This window comes from Tachypleus tridentatus, chromosome 3, assembly GCF_004210375.1.
Source record: "Tachypleus tridentatus isolate NWPU-2018 chromosome 3, ASM421037v1, whole genome shotgun sequence".
Classification (NCBI taxonomy): Eukaryota; Metazoa; Arthropoda; class Merostomata; order Xiphosura; family Limulidae; genus Tachypleus; species Tachypleus tridentatus.
Genome location: NC_134827.1, coordinates 82,252,572 through 82,273,117, shown reverse-complemented (window position 1 = coordinate 82,273,117; position 20,546 = coordinate 82,252,572). Strand labels below are relative to the sequence as shown.

Sequence of the window (20,546 nt, the reverse complement as noted above, 5' to 3'; positions counted from 1 at the left end):
AACTCAAATGTAAAGCTCTAATGTTACTGAAACATTTTATGCTATTTTTAAGTGTCCCTGCATTATAATGAACAAAACACTAAGTTCTTGATGACGAAAAACCCACTTGAAATAAAAATGTATCTCAGAACACTTTTATTAATAAGCAGAGAACAACGTTTCAACCTTCCTAGGTCATCTTCAGGTTTTTTGTATTTCATAGAACACAATGTGAATAATTTTGAGAAAAAAAAACTAAAACAAAGACAGCTGATTATTGTTTTCCATAAGCACATTGGACTGTGCACTTTTAATTGTTTAGAATACTTTGATACACTATTTCAAACTGATGTAACTTTTCTCTATTTAGAGCTTAAACTAGTAAAAGCATTACTTTAATTTATACTGGCAGACCTGCAAAACATTTGCAACCAAATTAGTACCTTGATTGTAACAGTACTTGTTTAAATACGATTTTTATAATAACATAAACCTACTTGTCTTAAGCCTAACATCAGTTAACCAATATTAAGTATGGCCTGTATTTGATAGATATAAATTAAGTAACTTGTGTATATCTATTGCTTTGGTTTAGTTTGGGCTAAAATTTTCCATACTTAATATTATCAGTAAATAAGCTGATAATATTTCACATTCTAATGTTAGGTATTTTTCAAAACCTTGGTAACCTTTTCGTACATTATCGTACAAAACGTCTATTGATGCATACATACATTCATTGAAATGACATGAATGCTCATTTACACTTAGACAGTAACGTGCATGCACATTTTCAGAACAGGTGGAAACTAAGTATTTTTATTAAAGATTTTCAGGCCATAGCACAACTAACAGCATGGGTTCTTGTACTTGACATAAAAGGAAACAGTTCACCTGCCAGAAATCCTTGTATTTACACCATACATCACACAAAATGTAAATGAAAAACATCATTACTGTATCTCATTAACTACTGTTTGGATTTCCTGTGCAATTTACTTGGAAAAACAGGTGATTTTATTCACTCTTTTCAGTCAGTTCTTTACAATGAGTGTTGTAACAAGGAAACAGAATTACTTAACAATGCAGTGTGTTGACACCTTAAGTAGTGAACTGTAAAAAAAAGTCAATAATTTGATAGTTAAATATGTTTCAAATACATGAATCTAGCAAATAATCAATGATGTACACAAAATACAATAAACAGCAGGCAATTACTTTAACTAACAATAGGAACTTCTCATCAGTAACTTACAATGTTTGCAATAAAACTAGTGTAAACATAACACTTCAAAGAAAGGTAGCATTTCAAGATACAACAATCTATCTATATGTACATTTTTTCACTTGTTTTCAATTATTACCAGATAATTAAAAATATTTGTAAAAAAAGACACCCAGTAGAAAGACCGAACTTACGTTTTCTGTACTGAAAGTTTCTGTACCTGGATAAAAAGAAAAACACAATGTAAGATAAAAAGATTAAACTTAATTAAATTGCTAGTACAATATCAAAATGCTGTTACTCAATATTATTTGTTATTACGTATTGAGAAAAAATAGAGATATTTCTATATGTATATTCTTTTATTTCTGTAAATTTTCATCACTATTATTGGAACCTTTTACTTCACGTTTGAAAATTTTCATGCTATGAGTCTTATATTTTTATTATAATTTACTACTCCAACTACTCAGCTATACAGTGCATACAACTGTATGAAAACATAAGGAACACAGAAGCATTTTTGAAACATATGTTTCACACCAAAAATCTTACTAAACACCAATTTCAATTACAGCTACATATATGTATAATAAAAAGGTCAAGATGAAAACATCTGTTTTCCAGACAATACAACAGAGACAAGCAAAAAAACAATGTATTGCATAAAAACAGATGACAAAATCTCAATTCAATTTGAGATTTTCTTTATTTAGGGATTCATAAAATTAACTGGTGAATGAGTCATACTGATGAGCGTACATAATTAATGAGATATTATGATGAAAGTTATTACGTACACAGTTAATAGAATAATATTATGATGAAAAGTTATTATGGGGTCATTCCATGTCAAGTCATCCAGGGGGCTGCAGGTGACCCCATAGAATGCCTTGAAAAAATTTACATGTGCTCATCTACCCATATAATGAAAAACTGCCAAAGATTAGATCAATATCTCTAATAGTTTCTGATTTACAACCATGTAAAATTTAAGTATTGTGCTTTTTGTGTCTGATTTACCTTTGTATGTATTATACTATAAATCTTAAACTCAGCCATATCTGCATAACTGTAATGCATACACAATATATTTACATTGACATGTGATCTAACTAGTTATCTAACAATAAACTTGTTCAGAAATGAATTAATTCTTTCTTGTTTGTTACAACTTCATTATTTAACATTGTGAAAGGCTAGTTCGAATATTTCAGTGGGAATCATAAAATTCTGACAGGTATTTTTCAAAATTGTATGGATATGTAACACACCTGAATTGAAGTTGTTTTTTTCAAGTAAACAACGTATGGTCAGAGGATACTTTAAGAAATTATAAATCAAAAAGTAGGTTAAACACCATCTTGATTTTTTTGTAGATCATACTCAGAGATGTAAGAATATATGGTAAAAATCTGAAAAGGCTGAATAACTGGTGACATGGTCAAAATGTGGCCTGATGTAGGGCTATTTTTAGCTAAATCATAAAAAGTTGCATGCAACTAAATTTTTTTTACAGGAGATCTAACACACTTTTAATTACAACAATTGCTGATTTATCAACTGATATGTTATAGGAAATTTGAAAACAAAATTCAGCTTTGTATCACATTAAGTCTTAGAGTTATGGCTTATTAAATAAACCAATGTTTTTTACGATTTTGGGTTTTCAGGTGATTTTACAGCCTCACTATACAAATCCTAAGAGAGATAAACTTGGTTTGAGACCATTTTTTAATTCTGTGAGATTAATTCAGTCAGTGTATGAAATTTCAGCCTTTTACCATCATTACGCTTGCAGCTTTAAGCAGACAAAGTTGCCTGAAAATGAATTTGCCAAAAAAAAAAAAAATTACTTAAATTTTACAGGGCTGTAAATCAGAAACTATTAAAGATATTAACCTAATATTTAGCAATTTTTTTATTATGTGGGTAGATAAGCACATGTGAATTTTTTGAAGGCATTCTGAGAGGGTCAGCTGGAAAATTTTCCAAAATCTGAATGATTTGACATGAAGTGACTATGTACATAGTTAATAGAATAATATTGTGATGAAAAGTTATTATGTACATAGTTAATAATATAATATCATGATAAAAAGTTATTATGTACATAATTAACAGAATCATATCATGATGAAAAGTTATTATGTACATACTAACTCTTAACACACACAGTAACAACACATGAAATTAGTAAATCAGAGTTCTCCCTAAAATCTTAAAATTCAGATCTTAAGTTATCAATGGTTTACATCGCTATATAACAAGTTATTTTCTATCACTGATATGACCAAACAGGCATGTGGACATCTTTAAAGCAAGGAGCAAAAAACAATTTTTTAACTAATGTAGATGACTGTCTCCAGGATCAGGCTGTCTAAAGAGGCAGCATGGTCTCTGGGGCCCCTTTGTCTCTTTCTTTTTAACATTTGTAAGAATTATTAAAAAAAGATCCTAAATTCCAACAGCAATGAACTCATAAACAAGGCAAAATCATAGCAGTAGTTACTTTTAGCTCACAGTATAAATGTAAAACTGTTAATAAAATGACAACATGCAAATATCTACAAATTCTATAAAGTAACAAATACATATTGATTATTACTCAAATTATTATTTCAATCATTCTTAATGTATCAAGTGTCTATATGCAAAGAAAAGCCAAAAAGTATGCCACTTTATGATTAAATAAAGATATAGCCTAAAGGTGCTTTGTTCACTTTACAGCATAGTTAGGTTTCATTCACCCAGGCCCTTGTACCATAAGCCAGAGATAACAGTAAAATTAAATTTTTTATAGTAGTACATCACAAATAGATTTGATAAATTATACCCATTGCAGAGCACTGCAAATATTTTAACTTCAGAAAGATAAAAGCAGCAATACATGTGGCACCCAAAAAGGCATTGGGAATATTCCATCTTTCCAATTAGTTTACAGACAGAATTGGAAATCTAGTCATGAAAGACAAGTGAACAAGAGGTAAAGTCTCATTGTTTAAATCCACAATGTCCTAGGTTTAGACTGCCACTTGTTGTCTGTGCAAAACTGTGGGCATAGAGTTACCTTATACACTTCTTACATAGAATACGATGAAATCACATAACCACCACAGGCAAATACTTAAAAGTTGAAGATTCTTAAACTTATATAAATATATTATGAAAATTTGAAAGTAGTACAATACCTGCCCAAACAAAAATGAGAATATAGAAGTACGATTATAAATTTGAAACAAAACACAAAAAAAAATTTATATTTAACATTCAAGTTGCCATAGAGTTAGCAGTGAGTGCTGTAATCAACAGTTCAAAATTAGTGACAGTGGTAGATACTTTTAACAGCTTTGCAATAAGAAAAAATGCAGAACCATCATGGTTAGTGGCAATGAGAATATAGCCAGAAGTCCCCAAATCACAAGATACCCTCTATAATGGTAATATATTGATCACTTCGATGGTTGAAACAACTTAAAACATCAATAAATATAAACCATAATTATGATTCACCAAGTGCTGGAATAAATGAAAACATTAATCAGAAATGCCCATTTCAATTAGTAAATTATTTTCTTGACATTAACTGACTAATTGTAATTTTGAGTAATCAACATTTCTTGAGACACTTATTGAGGAAATTACTGCTCATGGATAATCAAAAACAGTAACAATTAAAAATCCTAATTTTGATTAGTTTATTATTTTTATAATATTAATAGATTTAATCATAAATGTAGTTAATCCATCAGTTTTTGAGATACTTGTTTGTTTGTTTTGAATTTCGCACAAAGCTACTCGAGAGCTATCTGTACTAGCCGTCCCTAATTTAGCAGTGTAAGACTAGAGGGAAGTCATCACCACCCACCGCCAACTCTTAGGCTACTCTTTTACCACAAATAGTGGGATTGACCGTCACATTATAACGCCCCCACGCCTGAAAGGGCGAGCATGTTTGGCGCGTCGGGGATGAGAACCCACGACCCTCAGATTACGAGTCGCATGCCTTAACAGGGTTGGCCATGCCGGGCCATTTTTGAGATACTAACTGAGGTAACTGCAGTTGATAAGTAAGTGAATGCATCACCTACCTCCAGCACTGTTGTTTAAATAGCTTGTAACTGCATACAGTAGTTATGGCAAAGTTAAATGATGAACAAAACTGATTTCCAAATATTCAACTTATGCTGTATTTATTTCATTAATATATTTTTCCATAAGCCACAATGCAGCTTGTAAGTATTCTGCTTTTGCAAAAAAAACAAAAACAAAAAACTATATTGCAAATGGTGTGTAACCTGAGCCAAGTTAACTAATTGCAAAAGGTGTGATTGCTTACACTTTCTGTGGAGAAATAAAAAGATATAGCATTTGCCATAATGCAAATTCAAAATCCATGTGTCTGAAGTAAACTAGCCGTCTCAAAAATTTTGATCTTTTAAATGTTGCTGTGGCATTTTTTCTCTCTGATCTATTTAGAGATGGTCCTGGAAGAGGTGAATTGAATTCTCGAGAAATAGGTGGACTTGGAGATGGAGACTGCTTGGGAAACATTCTTTATCTTCAACGACCAATATTTTCTCCAAAATGTCAATCAAGTCCAACATGCAAGTGCACCTATAAGAAAGTATAAGAGCATTAAAGACAACATGACGTAAGTATCTTCACTCACACTAACTGTGGTTTAGAAATGTGTAACATTTTCGTCCACTGTTTAAAAAATTCACCATTTCTAATTTTGTTTGGCAACTATATTTATTTAGTGTTATGTACGCAGGCATGGATCTATGGGATGAGCTTAAAGGATCTAGGTCTCCACTAATTATTCTTCAGAAATTAATAACATCTCATTAATGTTGTATTAGTTACCAATAACCTAGGTGATGACATCATGAACCTTTTTTATTTAAAGAAATTAAGAAGTGTTTATTAATTTTGCATAAATAGTTGTGGATCTGGGGTTCTCTCTATATATGATAGTATTAGAGTGCCATTAATATACATTTATAAGTACTGCTACTTCAAGTCTAGTTGAACCCCCTACAAAGCTATGGAACCATCCATGATAAGGGGTAAAAACAAAATCTCCTTTAGACATTGTACTTCAGTTTGCACAGTTTTACTCATTTGTGTCAAATAAACCATAAAGTTTCAATTTGTACAGAATGTGTGTTATTTTTGTAATACCAAAACTCTTCGTTTGAATGCTGTTGGAAGCTGTGACAGGCTGTCGTGTCCAGAATACTAATTTTTCTGTAACCCCTCCCCTAGTTCCAAATTTATATTCATCTATTTTCTCATACCAGCCTTTTAACAATGTGATAAATTAGAAATATAATTTCACCAATCAACTTTCACCACTAGACATCATTTAATTTATATTTTATAATTGTCAAACAAATTAATAATGTGTAACACCGTTAATTTACATTATGCCGCACAACTGAGTCTGTTCAAAATGGCAGTTATTATCAGTTATGTTTTACAGTGCATGAAATAAAAGGTGAGCTGCAGCACTACTACATTCCTGCTCAGGAAAACAAGTATGACAGATGCATCCTCTCAGTAAAAGTTGAATTTCTTTGTGAAAGTGAGTTCTTTCAATCTCTGCTAGTTTATAACAATATTGGAGCCTTAAATGTAATAACTACGCAGTTAGTCAAATGCTTTGTAACCAATCAAAAGAAATGAAAATCATAACTCATTTTTAAAAAAACAAGTAAAAGCATTATATTTTTCGATATTCACCAAGTAACCTAAATTTGAAGTCATCACAAAAATTGGGAAAATGTTATCTTATAAAATAAAGCTTTTAATAGTTTATGTTAAAGTTTTAGAACCAGTGGGAAATGAATAAGAATAAAACTAGAAAGTCCACTTAGATAATATTGTTGTAAACAAAGGAAAAATATCTATCAGTCCATCTGTAAGGATCTTTACATCAGCTTACATGAAAACCCAACATTCCTACTGACTAACTGTAAATACAAGTGCAAAACTATGATGTTTATAACATTAATACTAAAGAAAATCACTTCAATAAATAAGTGCAAGAAAACAATTAAGTTAATTATTTACCTTTCCTTGGGTTATTAATGACAGAATACCATTAGATCTCAATACAAATTCCAAAAACATTCAGGATAAATGTGTGCACCTTTTTTTATAGCAAAGTCACATCTGGCTATCTCCTGTGTCCACCAAGGGAAATCAAAACCCTTTATTTTAGCATTGTAAATCTGAAGAATTACCACTGTCCCATGAGGTGGCTCATGGTAAATGCAGGTGAAAAAGGATGAGGTATTTTTTCTAGTGAGGTCTACCTGGGTAAAAACATTCAGAGGAAACTAAAGTAGGCAACTATTGTATTAACAAGTGAAAATGGTATTGTGGCAAGTGTAGTTCACCTGGGCAAAATAATATAAGGAAAATGCGAGTAGAGATGGTGCCATATTTGTCATTATGAATTTTGGCCAGTACAAGGAAGCTATCAGACTTAGCTCAGGTAATCATGAACTGATGTGTTGAATCACCATGGAAGGTCAATGATATCCACTAGAGGAAGATAGAGCAAGTCATGCAGATAATGAGTCACAAGGGTATTGGGAGTAATCCACATTCTGGTCTGAATGTTCTCTTCCAAAATTGTCATAGTGATGCCACCAAGGACACAGTGATGTGATGAACCTGATAAGAAAAATGTGAAAATGGTGACTTTATATGGCTAAATCCAAACATGACAGGGCACAGAGCAGAGAAAATAAAAAGATTTCAGGGAATAAACAAGAATGTAAACCTCAAAAGAAGGCAGTGCATATCACATTTCTTCAGGAATGTATCTCAGATAAGGACACTGAACACGATCAAAACAGGAGGACAGGTAAGAAAACCAAACCACCTAAACAAGCAGCACAGGATAGAGAATGACATAGGAGGAATGATTGATTGATTGATTGATTTAGTGTTTTATGGCACAAAGCAGTGAGGCTATCTGCGCCAGACATTCGGTAAAAATGTAAATAAATAAATAAATGTAGTAACAGACATAAATGGAAATGAAGGTAAAACAAAAAAGTATAAAAAAAATGTTGACACCTAGTCTACAATGTTAAGATAGAAGGCAGAGTATAAGAAGTTGTAAGGTATTTACACAAGCAAAAAGGTAATGATCATAACCCGCCAGGAAGACTAACAGGTAAGTTCAAGAACCACCGTCAGTCACCTGAAGTTGGTCTTTCCAGTCCTGGTTCCGGGTTATGTGTCATAGCAACCAGTATCAAAATGTAAAAGAATAGAAGTTTTAAAAGATGCATAGCAAAATTGTAACAATGAGTAGCCAAATGTCCAGTAAAAAGATAAAAGTCAAGTAAATGGAGTAAAATTTGTAAAAGTAATTGAAGATAAAAGCAAAACGGCAATTAAAACAGAAAATGGCGTAAAAACCAATGTTGACATCCAGTCAACAAAGTTGTAAAGAACTACCTGTAGCAGAATGGTAATGATCATAACCCGCCAGGAAGACTAACAGGTAAGTTCAAGAACCACCGTCAGTCAACTGAAGTTGGTCTTTCCAGTCCTGGTTCCGGGTTATGTGTCATAGCAACCAGTATCAAAATGTAAAAGAATAGAAGTTTTAAAAGATGCATAGCAAAATTGTAACTATGAGTAGCCAAATGTCCAGTAAAAAGATAAAGTCAAGTAAATGGGTAAAATTTGTAAAAGTAATTGAAGATAAAAGCAAAGCGGCAATTAAAACAGAAAATGGCGTAAAAACCAATGTTGACATCCAGTCAACAAAGTTGTAAAGAACTACCTGTAGCAGAATGGTAATGATCATAACCCGCCAGGAAGACTAACAGGTAAGTATAAAAACCACCGTCAGTCACCTGAAGTTGGTCTTTCCAGTCCTGGTTCGGGTTATGAGTCAATATGGCCAGTACTAAAAGTTAAGTAGTAAAGTGTGAAATGATATGCAGCAAAGTATAATAACAACTTCGCCAGGACGACTAACGAGTAGTTCAAACAGTAGCGTTAGTCACCTGAAGTTGGCCTTTCCAGTCCTGGTATCGAGTTATTTAATGTTCTGGCCATTGTCCAATGTCAAATTGAAGGAGAGAGATTAAAACTGTAAAAAAGGAACCACAATTAAAAAGGTGTAATGAATAAATATGCAACACTTAAATGAGATTAAAAAGATTAATGGCCATTAAAAAATTAAAAACATTATCAAGGTGGACAGAGTCACCATCACCAATAACTCTGTCCAATGTTACAGACTGACCCTGGGAAAAAATATGTTTAAAATATTGCCGTCGTTGAGAATTGTAACGATGGCAAGAAAGTAAAACGTGGCTGATAGAGATTTGAGTGTTACACAAACTACACATTGGTACATCAGTTCCAGATAAAAGAAAATGATGAGTTAAAAAACTGTGACCAATGCGTAGCCTAGTGAGAACAACTTCCTCCTTCCGAACTTTATGGAAGCTAGATGGCCAAAGTCCAATTTTGGGTTTGATTTGAAAAGGTTTGTTGTCGCGTTGCTCACTCCAAGTGGACTGCCAGCTGGCACGGAGCCAAGCCTTGAAGACAACACCATAGTCCATGTACGGAATAGGCATAGGAGTGATGGTGCTGAAGCAGACATATTTAGTTGCCATGTCTGCAAGCTCGTTCCCGCGAATACCAACATGGCCTGGTGTCCAGAAAAACTGGATTGAAGTAGCTGCTAATGAGAAATGGGCCAGTCAGTTTCGAATATCAGCGAGAATAGGATGTGAGCTAACATGTAGCAATTCCAAGGCAAGTATAGAACTAAGCGAATCAGTATAAATAGTGCAGTTGGAGTACTGCTCAGCTGCAATATGATCCAGGGCAAGAGATATGGCATACAGTTCAGCAGTGAACACAGAAGCTGTAGAAGGGATTCTGCGCGCAACTACTGACCCATAGCAAACCATAGCAGAGCCCACTGAATTACCTGATTTGGAACCATCTGTATAAATGGGAACTGAATGATTGTTTGAAAGATATTCATTGAATAAAAGACGGTACTTCCAATCTGGAGTATCTGCCTTTTTTAGGTGACTGAAAGAAAGGTCACATTTGGGGGCTGTAATAAGCCATGGTGGGATGGGCCAACCTGTGGAATCTGCAATGTTATCCAAGGACAGACCCAATTCATCCAATTGCTCGGATGCGAAGGCCAAACGGAGCAATGACAGATCGTCTGTTCTGAAAAAGTACTGCCCACCGAGGAAGGAAAACACATTTCCAGGTGGGATGCTTTGGTAAGGAATGAAGTTTCGAAGTATGTTGTAAAAATAGTTGCAAACGGCGAAGGTGTAGAGAAGGTTCATGAGATTCAATGTATATACTTTGAACTGGAGAGGTACGGAAAGCCCCAGTGCAGAGTCGAAGTCCTTGGTGATGAATGGGGTCCAGCATCTTTAAGGCTGGTTAGTCTGTCAGACCTAACAGGTCTGGCAGAGCCATAGACCATTGATCCATAATCGAGTTTCAATCTAATAAGAGCACGATATACCTTTAACATTGAACAGCGATTTGCCCCCCAACTGGTAGAAGAGAGAACACGGAGGATGTTCAGTGCTCTTGTGCATTTGATCCGAAGCTGCTTTAAGTGTGGTATAAAGGTCAGTTTACGACCAAAGATAAGCCCCAAGAACTTGGTCTCCGGGACCACTGGCAGCAAAACTTCACCGATATGAAGTTCAGGATCAGGGTGAATACCCCATCGACGGCAAAAGAGCATGCATACAGTTTTGGAGAGAGAGAAATTAAAGCTGTTCGCCAGAGTCCACTTCCGTATACAATTGAGGGCGGTTTGTAGTTGCCGCTCAATATATCTCATGTTTGAAGAATGACATGAGATGTGAAAGTCATCGACATACAGCCCATTCGCAACAGTGAGAAGGAGTTGTTCAGTGATGGCATTTATCTTTATACTGAAGAGTGTAACACTCAATACACAGCCTTGAGGGACTCCAAGTTCCTGTATAAAAGAACGTGAAAGTGTCGAACCCACACGAACTTGGAATCTCCTGTCCATTAAAAAATTTTTAATAAACATGGGTAGATGGCCACGTAACCCATATGTATGGAGGTCTCGTAAAACGCCATACCTCCATGTTGTGTCGTAAGCCTTCTCTATGTCAAAGAATATTGATACAAGATATTGGCGGTTGAGAAAGGCTTCTCTGATAGATGTTTCAAGACGAATTAGGTGGTCTGTGGTGGAGTGCTGTTGACGGAACCCACACTGGGTGGGCGAGAGGAGGTTGTTTGATTCAAGGAACCAAACAAGACGAGCATTAACTATCCTTTCTAATGTCTTACAGAAACAGCTCGTCAAAGCAATTGGATGGTAGTTTGAAGGAATCTTGGGATCTTTCCCTGGCTTAGAGAAAGGTAAAATAATAGCCTGGCACCAGGCATCAGGAAAAACATTCTCCTGCCAGATCCGGTTGAAAACAATCAGAAGGACATCAAGAGAAGCAGGAGATAGATGGTGCAGCATGTCATAATGAATATCATCAGGTCCAACAGACCGATGAAGGGCCATTTTTAGTTCCACCAGGGTAAAGGGACAATTATAGTCAAAGAAACAGTCAGTTCGAAAGGAAAGAGGTGATCGCTCTGCCCGAGTCTTGATGGCCAGGAAGGTGGAGGAACAAGCAGAATTGCTATATACCCGGCAAAAGCTTTCACCTAGAGTGTTAGCGATGTTCTGAACATCAGTCACCTCCTGACCATCAGAGAGTAAGATCGAGAGGGGGACAGAATTGTAGTGCCCATTAACCTTTCGAATCCTGTCCCACATGATCTTGGAACTGGTGGTAGAAGATATGCTGGTTGTGAACTTAATCCAAGATTCCTTCTGGCTTTGACGTCTTACCCACCTAGCATGTGCCCGTTGGAAAGCAACCCAGTTTGAAAGTGTGGGATATCTATGAAAAGTATCCCAGGCCCGCTTTTGAGCCTTCCATGCTAAGTGGCAAGCAGGATTCCACAACGGACGAGGATATCGTGGAAAACGTGTCGAGGTTTTAGGAATACACTGAGCAGCTGCATGTGTAATACAGTCAGTTACCGCTGCTACACAGTCGTCTATTGATGGCTGATTTACGATGGCAGGATCAAGTTCTGCAAGAGCAGTGAAAGTGGACCAGTCTGCCTGATCCAGCTTTTACCAGGCACGCGGGTAGGGTGGCATCGACCACGGCCAGTCTCTCTCAAAAGGATCGGAAAATGATCACTGCCTAGTGGATTACTGTCAACCCTCCATGAAAAATGGGAGAATAATGAAGGGGAGAAAACTGAGAGATCAATAGCAGTAAAGGACTGATTAGGTACATGAAAATAAGTGGAAGAACCAGTATTGAAAAGAGAAAGATTGTGATCAGAGAACATCGCTCTACAGATCAGCCCCTCCCATCAATAATAGCACTTCCCCAGAGGGGATAATGTCCATTAAAATCCCCTAGGATTAGAAATGGAGATGGCAATTGTTCAACGAGAGCATCAAGATCTGATTGATCATATGTCTCTCCACGGGACAGGTACAGAGAACAAACAGTGATGGTATGACCCAAGGAAACACGGATGGCTACAGCCTCCAAGGGTGTGTTGAGTGACAAAGACAGGGTGGGCACGTGTTGATCAACCAACAGTGCCACCCCTCCATGTACTCGACCATCACACAACCTGTCATTTCTGTACAGAGAAAACTGCCGAATGGAGACAGTATCAGCAGTTTTGAGAAATGTTTCTTGTAAAGAAAGACAAACAGGATGGTAGGAAGCAATCAGCGTTTTGATATCATCCAGATTAGAACGTAAACCTCAACAGTTCCATTGTATCAAGGTGGCCATTTTTAAGAACGGGTAGGTGAAGTGGCTGGAGAACCCTTTGGTTTACGACCACGTCTTTTTTCTTTACTGTCTTTAGTCAGAGGAGGTCTATCAACCTCCATGGATCCTGCTCTGGGTCGGGTGGGCATGTTTTTGTTATTGGAATGGAAATCCAGTGACTGAGGACGTGAACGAATAATTGTTTTGTCTCTTGTGGTGGGTGAAAAAGATGTATCAGAAGAAATGCCTGTATTTGAAACTGAAGAACGTGGATCTTGAGGTTTGTTGGAAGGTATGGGAGGAACAGAGATGGGTGTGGAAGTCGATTCATCAACCTTTTTAACCACGGAGGTCAAAAGGCTTTTCATTTGTTTTGAAAACGATTCTCTTGAAGGCACAGAGATCTGTCTGCACTCCCACTGTAGTTGTGGAATGAAGTGCAGCAGCATATGTCCAAGATGGAGTTGTGGACAGCAATTTCCGAGCCTCAGGATAACTAATGTTATGTGTTGTTTTCAAATGCTGCACCTCTTTTTCCTCTAACCATTTTGGGCAAGAATGAAAGTAAGAGGGGTGAGAACCATTGCAGTTTACGCAATGTGGGTTCATGTCACAGTCATAGGCATCCTTGCCTCCACAACAAGCACATGTCAGGGAACCACGACAAGATGTCTTTGAGTGGCCGAATCTCTGACATTGGAAACATCGAAGAGGGTTTGGTATGTATGGCCGAATCCTGCAAGTGAGATAACCTGCTGTGATGGTGGCAGGTGCACGTGGTGAAGTAAATGTTAAAACGAGAGTATTTGTTGGCAGTGTAACTCCATCTTTGCGAGTGGAGATGCGCCTCACTGCAGAAACTCCTTGAGTGGAGAGACCAGCGAGAATCTCTGACTCTGGAACGTTCTCAAATCCTTTTTCAACAATAACTCCTCGTGAAGAATTCAAGGTAGCATGGGGTGTAACCTCAATAGGTATATCCCAAGAGGAGTTCACTGTGTTGGGATGTGGATGTTTCAACCAATATCACCAGATCGAAGTTTCTTTACTGACTTTGGAGAGCCAGCAAGTCCCTCTAGTCCCTTTTGAATAAAAAAAAGGAGACATTTGCCCTAAAGGTTTTTCCAAAAGAGAATGTAATATAAGAAAATGAGGTGCGTGTGTTACTGATGTTGAAGATTGCTGTTCTGAGTATTCAAGACGTGGTCGCTTACCCATTGACTGTTTTTTAACAATTTTATTTAAATTTTTTATAGGATCCACAGGAAAAGGAAAAAATTTCAGTACCCACTGACCCCACCGACCATGAAGCCCTACAAGGGGACGCACTACAAAGTCACGCAAGGACAATGCAGCAATGCCAGGGTTTCGTGAGCACTATACCCAAACACCAGCATCAGGCACAATGTCCACAACACCCGTTGAAAACTTCCAACACTGGTACTTGGTTGACTCTATCCCAAGTGGACCAGGCGATTGACCCAAGGGTGGCCACCCAAAGGCCGCCCGTCTACAGGAATTCAAGGCCAAAGTGGTGTGTTAGGGTTGGACCCCTCAACCACCAGGATCCTCTCCTCCCCTTCACGGGTCGCCACGCACGGCAAACACGTGGGTGGATGTTTAGATCCCAGAGAAGGTAACCAGATAGAACAGAACCTTCCCTGGGAGGTCCCCTCACCACGTACAGGAATCCACACCGAGGGGGGGAGGAATGATAAATGATGAGGATAACATTAAGGGTATGAATGTCTGAATGAAGATGATGGCAAGAAAGGAGGAGAAGAAAATACATCCTGAGAGAGAAAAAGTAGAAGGAAAAGGAAGACGAGGGTCTACATAGAGAATGAGAAAGAGCATAAAGAACAATCATGGAAACCCAAAGGACAATTCAAAGGATCAAATACGGTGGGAAAAAGACAAAACCAAATAAAAACTGGAGAAAGGGAATGAGGTCAACAAGACTGCTCGACAGCTAGATATGAACAAAGTGGACAAGCCTCTGTCAAGCCTCTTAAGGATAAGGAAGGAGGAGGAATGAAAGGGTAAGAAGGACATAATCCATGGAGAAGAGCCCAAAAGTTGGAAGATATACTACGGTCCATGGTAAATAAACATAGATGGTCTAATGGATCAGGAAAGGAAATATATAACATGGAGTCATTCCTGGACTCAGATAACAGATCTGACAAAGGCTATGCATAAAGATAGAGTGGTGACACTTGTGTAATGAGAGACCACTCCATGAAACATGAAATGGAGAGAAAACTCTTTAACCTATCACGAGAGAAAAATCTCGTGGGAGTTGAGGTAAGAACCCCAACCCTCTATAAAGTTGTGTGTGTGAACAAATCCAGACAAGGTGGAGGAAACAGCACTCCAAGCCAGGGATCTGAGAAGTCCACTGATCAAGGGGTATCCAGCAATGAAACTCGTAAGAATTCAACCCATGGAAAATGAAAGCTTCCATGGAAGCTCACATTGTTAAAGAGATCAAACATCTTGAACTGTAAAAAGAGGTGAGGAACTAGTGAACTGCTTGTTTGAAACTTGAAGATAAAGAAGAAAAAGCAGAGTCCAACTAAAGCTGGAAAGAAGAACCTCTGCAAACTGGATATTGAAAGAGGCTAAGAACAAACTCCTACCCTGTCATCCAGAATCACACCCATTCTGTATTCTTTAGGAGCAGAGACAAGAGAAATCTGGACTATGAATATGTCATGCATGAGCTTCTATTTCCTAATAAAACATTTAAAGAGCCAAGGTTAGTCTGAAAGGTAGGCCTTTGAATTGGAAACTCAACACACAGTAATAAATAAATATCAAAGAAATGGGCACTGTGGGGAAGAACACTGAATTGTAGATTAAGAGGAGAAAATGTGGTGTCTAGGATCATGAACACAATAAAAGAAGCCAAAGACCAACTCAATTCTATGAATGGCTATGAAACAAACATTTTAGTAATGTAACAAAGCAAACATTTCAAGTCTCACTCTAACAAAAATCAGTGTAAGGCACACACTAAGCACTTCCAATAAAAAAAACAACTCTGAAAAATAACTGAGATATTACTAGAAGTACAAATACTTAAGGTACAAACTATAGAAATGTAACCAGTTAACAATGAACTGATAAATATTAAATGGACAATGGATTGAAATTTATCTAGTCCTCAAAGTATGTTATCCAAACAAAAGTGTTGACTAAAATTACCTAGAAAACACAGTAGTAATCATTATCTAAATTAATAGTCATCAATATTAATCTAGCTAACAAAGAACACATAAGTTAGTCCTTCACTGATGAAAATTAGGATAAGGCACACAGTTAGCAATATTCAGCAGATAAGGTTGAACTTGATTCCTTGAAAGTTGTTACACTGATTGCAAATTCATACTACAAAAACAAATTCAATAACAAAAAATAAATGTAAAAATAAATTGTTGAAATAAAGGAAGAACTGAAGTGGTAAAGAAACACATTCATAAACCTTAGCCAGGTGTGAAAAAACACATTTAAACAATGTTGTATGTATTGAGAAAGTGAAAATTAAGGTAGGAATAGCAGAGAGAGCTAGTTGCACCATTATAGATAGTGCAATAATACTGGTGGAGAATAATGACATGATAGGCATATGTTCTGAAACATTTGTGCATGTAAAAAGGAACTCCATTGAATATGGCAAATGAATGCCCTATGTTTTGATTTAAGATGTAAGGAGCAGAAACAATGTCAAATAGAAAAGCATGAAACTGGAAGACTCAATTCCAATGGATAAAATAGAGAAATAACTGGAGGACAGGACAACCAGAATATGTAAAAAAGTATCTGAACATTAACCTCAATCATTCACAGACTGACAGCAAAAAAAAACCTCTATTCAGAACATGGAATGACTATAAACCAGATGAGAGATGTCAAGTTGATAACCAGATGTTAGTATTTGGTATTCTTGGAGAACTCCAAAAGACAAGAGTAACATCTCAAAGTGGAGAAAAATAATCTCTTGATTAGGTTCCTGACCAAGAGATGTGATACTGCATCTTCAAGATGTTGAAAATAAATGAGGTCAACGTGAGAAGAAAAAGAAAGAAGAAAAAGTAGAGAGGGAATAAAAAGTGGATAGATGGGCCATAGGTGAAAACCTGAAGTACCCATCTGATAGATAAAAGTGAGACAGATGGATGCCCAGTGGATCAAAACCTGACAGAACAGCCACCAATAAGACAAGTGACAACCTTAATATCATGAAGTGGGAATACAGGAAGAAGAAAGATGAGAAACCAAAGAAGACAACAAGGACTAATAATGGGCTGTCTCAACCCAGATTTCCAGAGTCAGGAACACCAAAGACCTGTGGACAAAAAGAAGAAGCCTGATTAAGATCACAAAGATAAGTAAGGCAAATATCAGTTACAAGAGCATCCCAACCCATTAAGTCCCAACAAGAGAGAAATCACACAAGTAGGGAAATAGCAGAAATAGTAGTATAGGCTAAATTGGTGAAAAGAAAATAAACCTCTGTAAAAACCCTTTAGGAGCATAATAAAATGTCTCAGAAAAAGGTGATGAGAAGGAAGGTAACATAGGAGGGTGGAAAGAAAGACAAAAGCATGTAAACTGGTCTCTAAAAAGTGAAATGTAACCTACAGCAAGTAAGATATTCTAAAGACTAGGAATCAAGGAACACAAATGAGGAATGAGTGTAAGCCAGGACAAGAGTCAAATCGGTGAAGAAGTTAAGTATGGATTTTTGTTGAAAAACAAGTCAATATGGATCTTAATGACAGGAGGAGGGAAGATAAAGTATTCTTCAGTATGGGTTTGATGTAGTAAAGAAGTGGAAGAATAAGAAATAAAACAACATTGGAGATAGAGAAAAAAATGAATATACCTGCAATGTCACGTCAAAACATAGAGTAAAACAATGAAGATTTTCTCCTACTACTACAGTAATACCTAGAACAAACTTTGGTGAGGGAAACAGATGGTCAAAATCATCATCATCCTGGTCATACTTAAAATAAGAAAAATATCAGCCAAATGAACAGGTTCTGTTTGCATGAGGGAACCCACAACTCACTGAACAATGTGCCTCTAATAGCAACATTAGACACATGTTAATAACATCATCATAGGATGAAGTAAAAGTTACCATCATTTGAGAATTTACAAAGGGTAAGCAGGAATTTTTTCTTCTTGTTCTTTGATAAAGAGAGAAACAGTTAAATTTGGATGAAATTCACATTTCAAGATCTGTCATATATTACAGTTAATCAATTAATCATTACATTTAAAACATATCCATTTGAGATAACAACAAGGAATAGTTACTTTGAGCACAAGTTCAACTCATGTTATGTTGTCAAATTACATTACATACACTATGAGTTGCTTGCATGCATGCCCCGTGAAACATATTTATTGTATTCCTTATTCTACCTAATTTAAACTAACATAAAAATATCTCCATTTTTATATTTTAGCTATTTTTATAATAATATATAAAGTATTAAAAGAATAAAGTAATTGCATGGGTCTTCTTTTTCTGCTTTTGACTGCTGATGACACTTAACCCTACTTTTCATACTGATTATGGTACTGCACTTTTTTTATTTAAATATGTAATAAAACCAAAGAACACAGAATACTAATATAAGAAAAGCAGAAAATGTCTCACAACTAACAAAATTCGTCTGGCATTCTATGTGACAAGAACTGTTGAAACTTTATCTTAGTTCATAAATGTATTTCCCAGGGGAACCAAGTTTCAACTGAAAGAAAAACTGACAATTATGCTTAAGGAAAACAAAATAACATAATACATCATTTGATAGATGAAAATGTCAGCATTCTGTTAGTGATAAATAATACAATATTAAATATCAGAGAGAACTACTGGCAATTTCTGAAAGAGGATTTGATAGGTGGGTATGGCATGAGGGGTCTGGTTGTCTATTTCATGGCTCTGTGACCAAATAAGATTGCATACTATATTAAGAAATTATGATATTATATTGGGTAATTTATGCTAAATTTCTTACTTTTCAGAGGTGTGGTAAATAAATTTGAGAAGAGATTTCTGGAGAGTAAATATCAAAATTCTCATATTAGGGGAAATCCTAGATTTTTTTTTTAAATATTGCCCTTTAAAAGTAAGAACTTAAAGCTTATATACTTCTACAATATGGACCCTAATAACCAACAACTATGTGATATTTATTGGTATAACATGAAAAACATTGTTTAATTAAATTTTTTATGTAGCTCACTAAAACTTTATATGTGCAGAAAAATATGCCCTTGAAGTGAGGATTAAAAGGAACAATAAGCTACATAGTTGCACTTAGGTTACACAACAGATATATGAATTTAAGTGGTAATTATGCAGGTAATAGAGAAGTTGCTGACTGGGAATTCCACCTCCTTTGAAAAATCACAACAGAATCCCAAAATTAAAAGTTAGCAACATGATCTAACTAAAATTTAAGAATCTATATGAATTACATTCATACCTGCCTGCAGAATATCCTTTAAACGACACTGTGATTATGATGTCTTTGACATCATGAAATGACCAAGTTGGTGACATGCAAACTGAAATTCACTTTTTAGGTGTTCAGAATCATGGTAAACAAGGCAGATCAATTACATAAGACAATTAAGTAATATGAGCAAATCCAAGAAACATGATTCACTATAAGGTATATCCATTTCTGAGAGTCATGAAAGATTTGGTATACATGGGGTAACAATGAAACCTTGATAGACAAACATTTCTCTGAACAACAAAAATCAGGATTAATCATGGCAGGTAACATAACAGATCAGAAACTCTGGTTATCTTCTTCAGCCCAAGCTTTAGGTATAAAAGATCTGATCTGGGTTTAAGTACAAGAACTTCTACAAAAATAACATGTGAAGTCATTTTCATCTGACATTGTGGTAACAAACATAAATCTAATTACACACACTACTTGTCTCACACATGAAATACCATATTTAATAATGCATCAATTACAATTTTAACTACTGTGGAAAGTAGAAGTGTGTTATCTACAAAAAATGCAATGAGTGGCATAGTGATAGGTCTTCAATTCACTGCAACTGTTTATGAAGAAAAGATGGCAGCAAAAACAACAAAGTTTCAAGGTTAAGGGACACTGGAGAGGATCGGACAATTCTGATAAATGTTATAACTCTGCTAATATAATGCAAATATTCATAATGTGAAAGAGTAATTATTTTCTTGTTTTCTTGTCATAACACAACTTTAAGCACTGTGCAATTCACTTGCACAAATTCATTTGTGTACGAGTTACTTTACACTAGGTTTTCTCAAGGAAAACCTTAACAAATGAAACATCAAGGGCTCATGTTAGAACGGCTTCTCATTAATGAAAAACAAAGCAAGAAAGTTTGATAACAATGGTAACATTCAAATCACAAGCCACCCAATCCCAAATTACCAAAAC

At 35.9% G+C, this 20,546-nt stretch overlaps 1 protein-coding gene across 7 annotated transcripts in view; it reads right to left on the bottom strand.

Annotated features, from left to right (window-relative positions):
• Unc50 (Unc50 RNA binding protein) overlaps window positions 1-20,546 on the bottom strand; it is an 83,184-nt gene that overhangs the window by 56,673 nt on the left and 5,965 nt on the right. For 6 of the 7 annotated variants that reach the window (XR_013026524.1, XM_076495273.1, XM_076495274.1 and 3 more), the window contains 2 exons: window positions 5,544-5,821; window positions 1,399-1,424 (listed from right to left, as the gene is read on the bottom strand). Coding sequence is in view for 6 of the 7 variants with exons in the window: in XM_076495273.1 (XP_076351388.1) it covers window positions 1,399-1,424; window positions 5,544-5,758 (241 nt within the window). In the remaining variant the exon portion in view is untranslated. Of the gene's footprint in view, window positions 1-1,398; window positions 1,425-5,543; window positions 5,822-7,282; window positions 7,892-20,546 lie in introns of all 7 variants that reach the window. The other variant, XM_076495275.1, reaches the window with a different exon arrangement.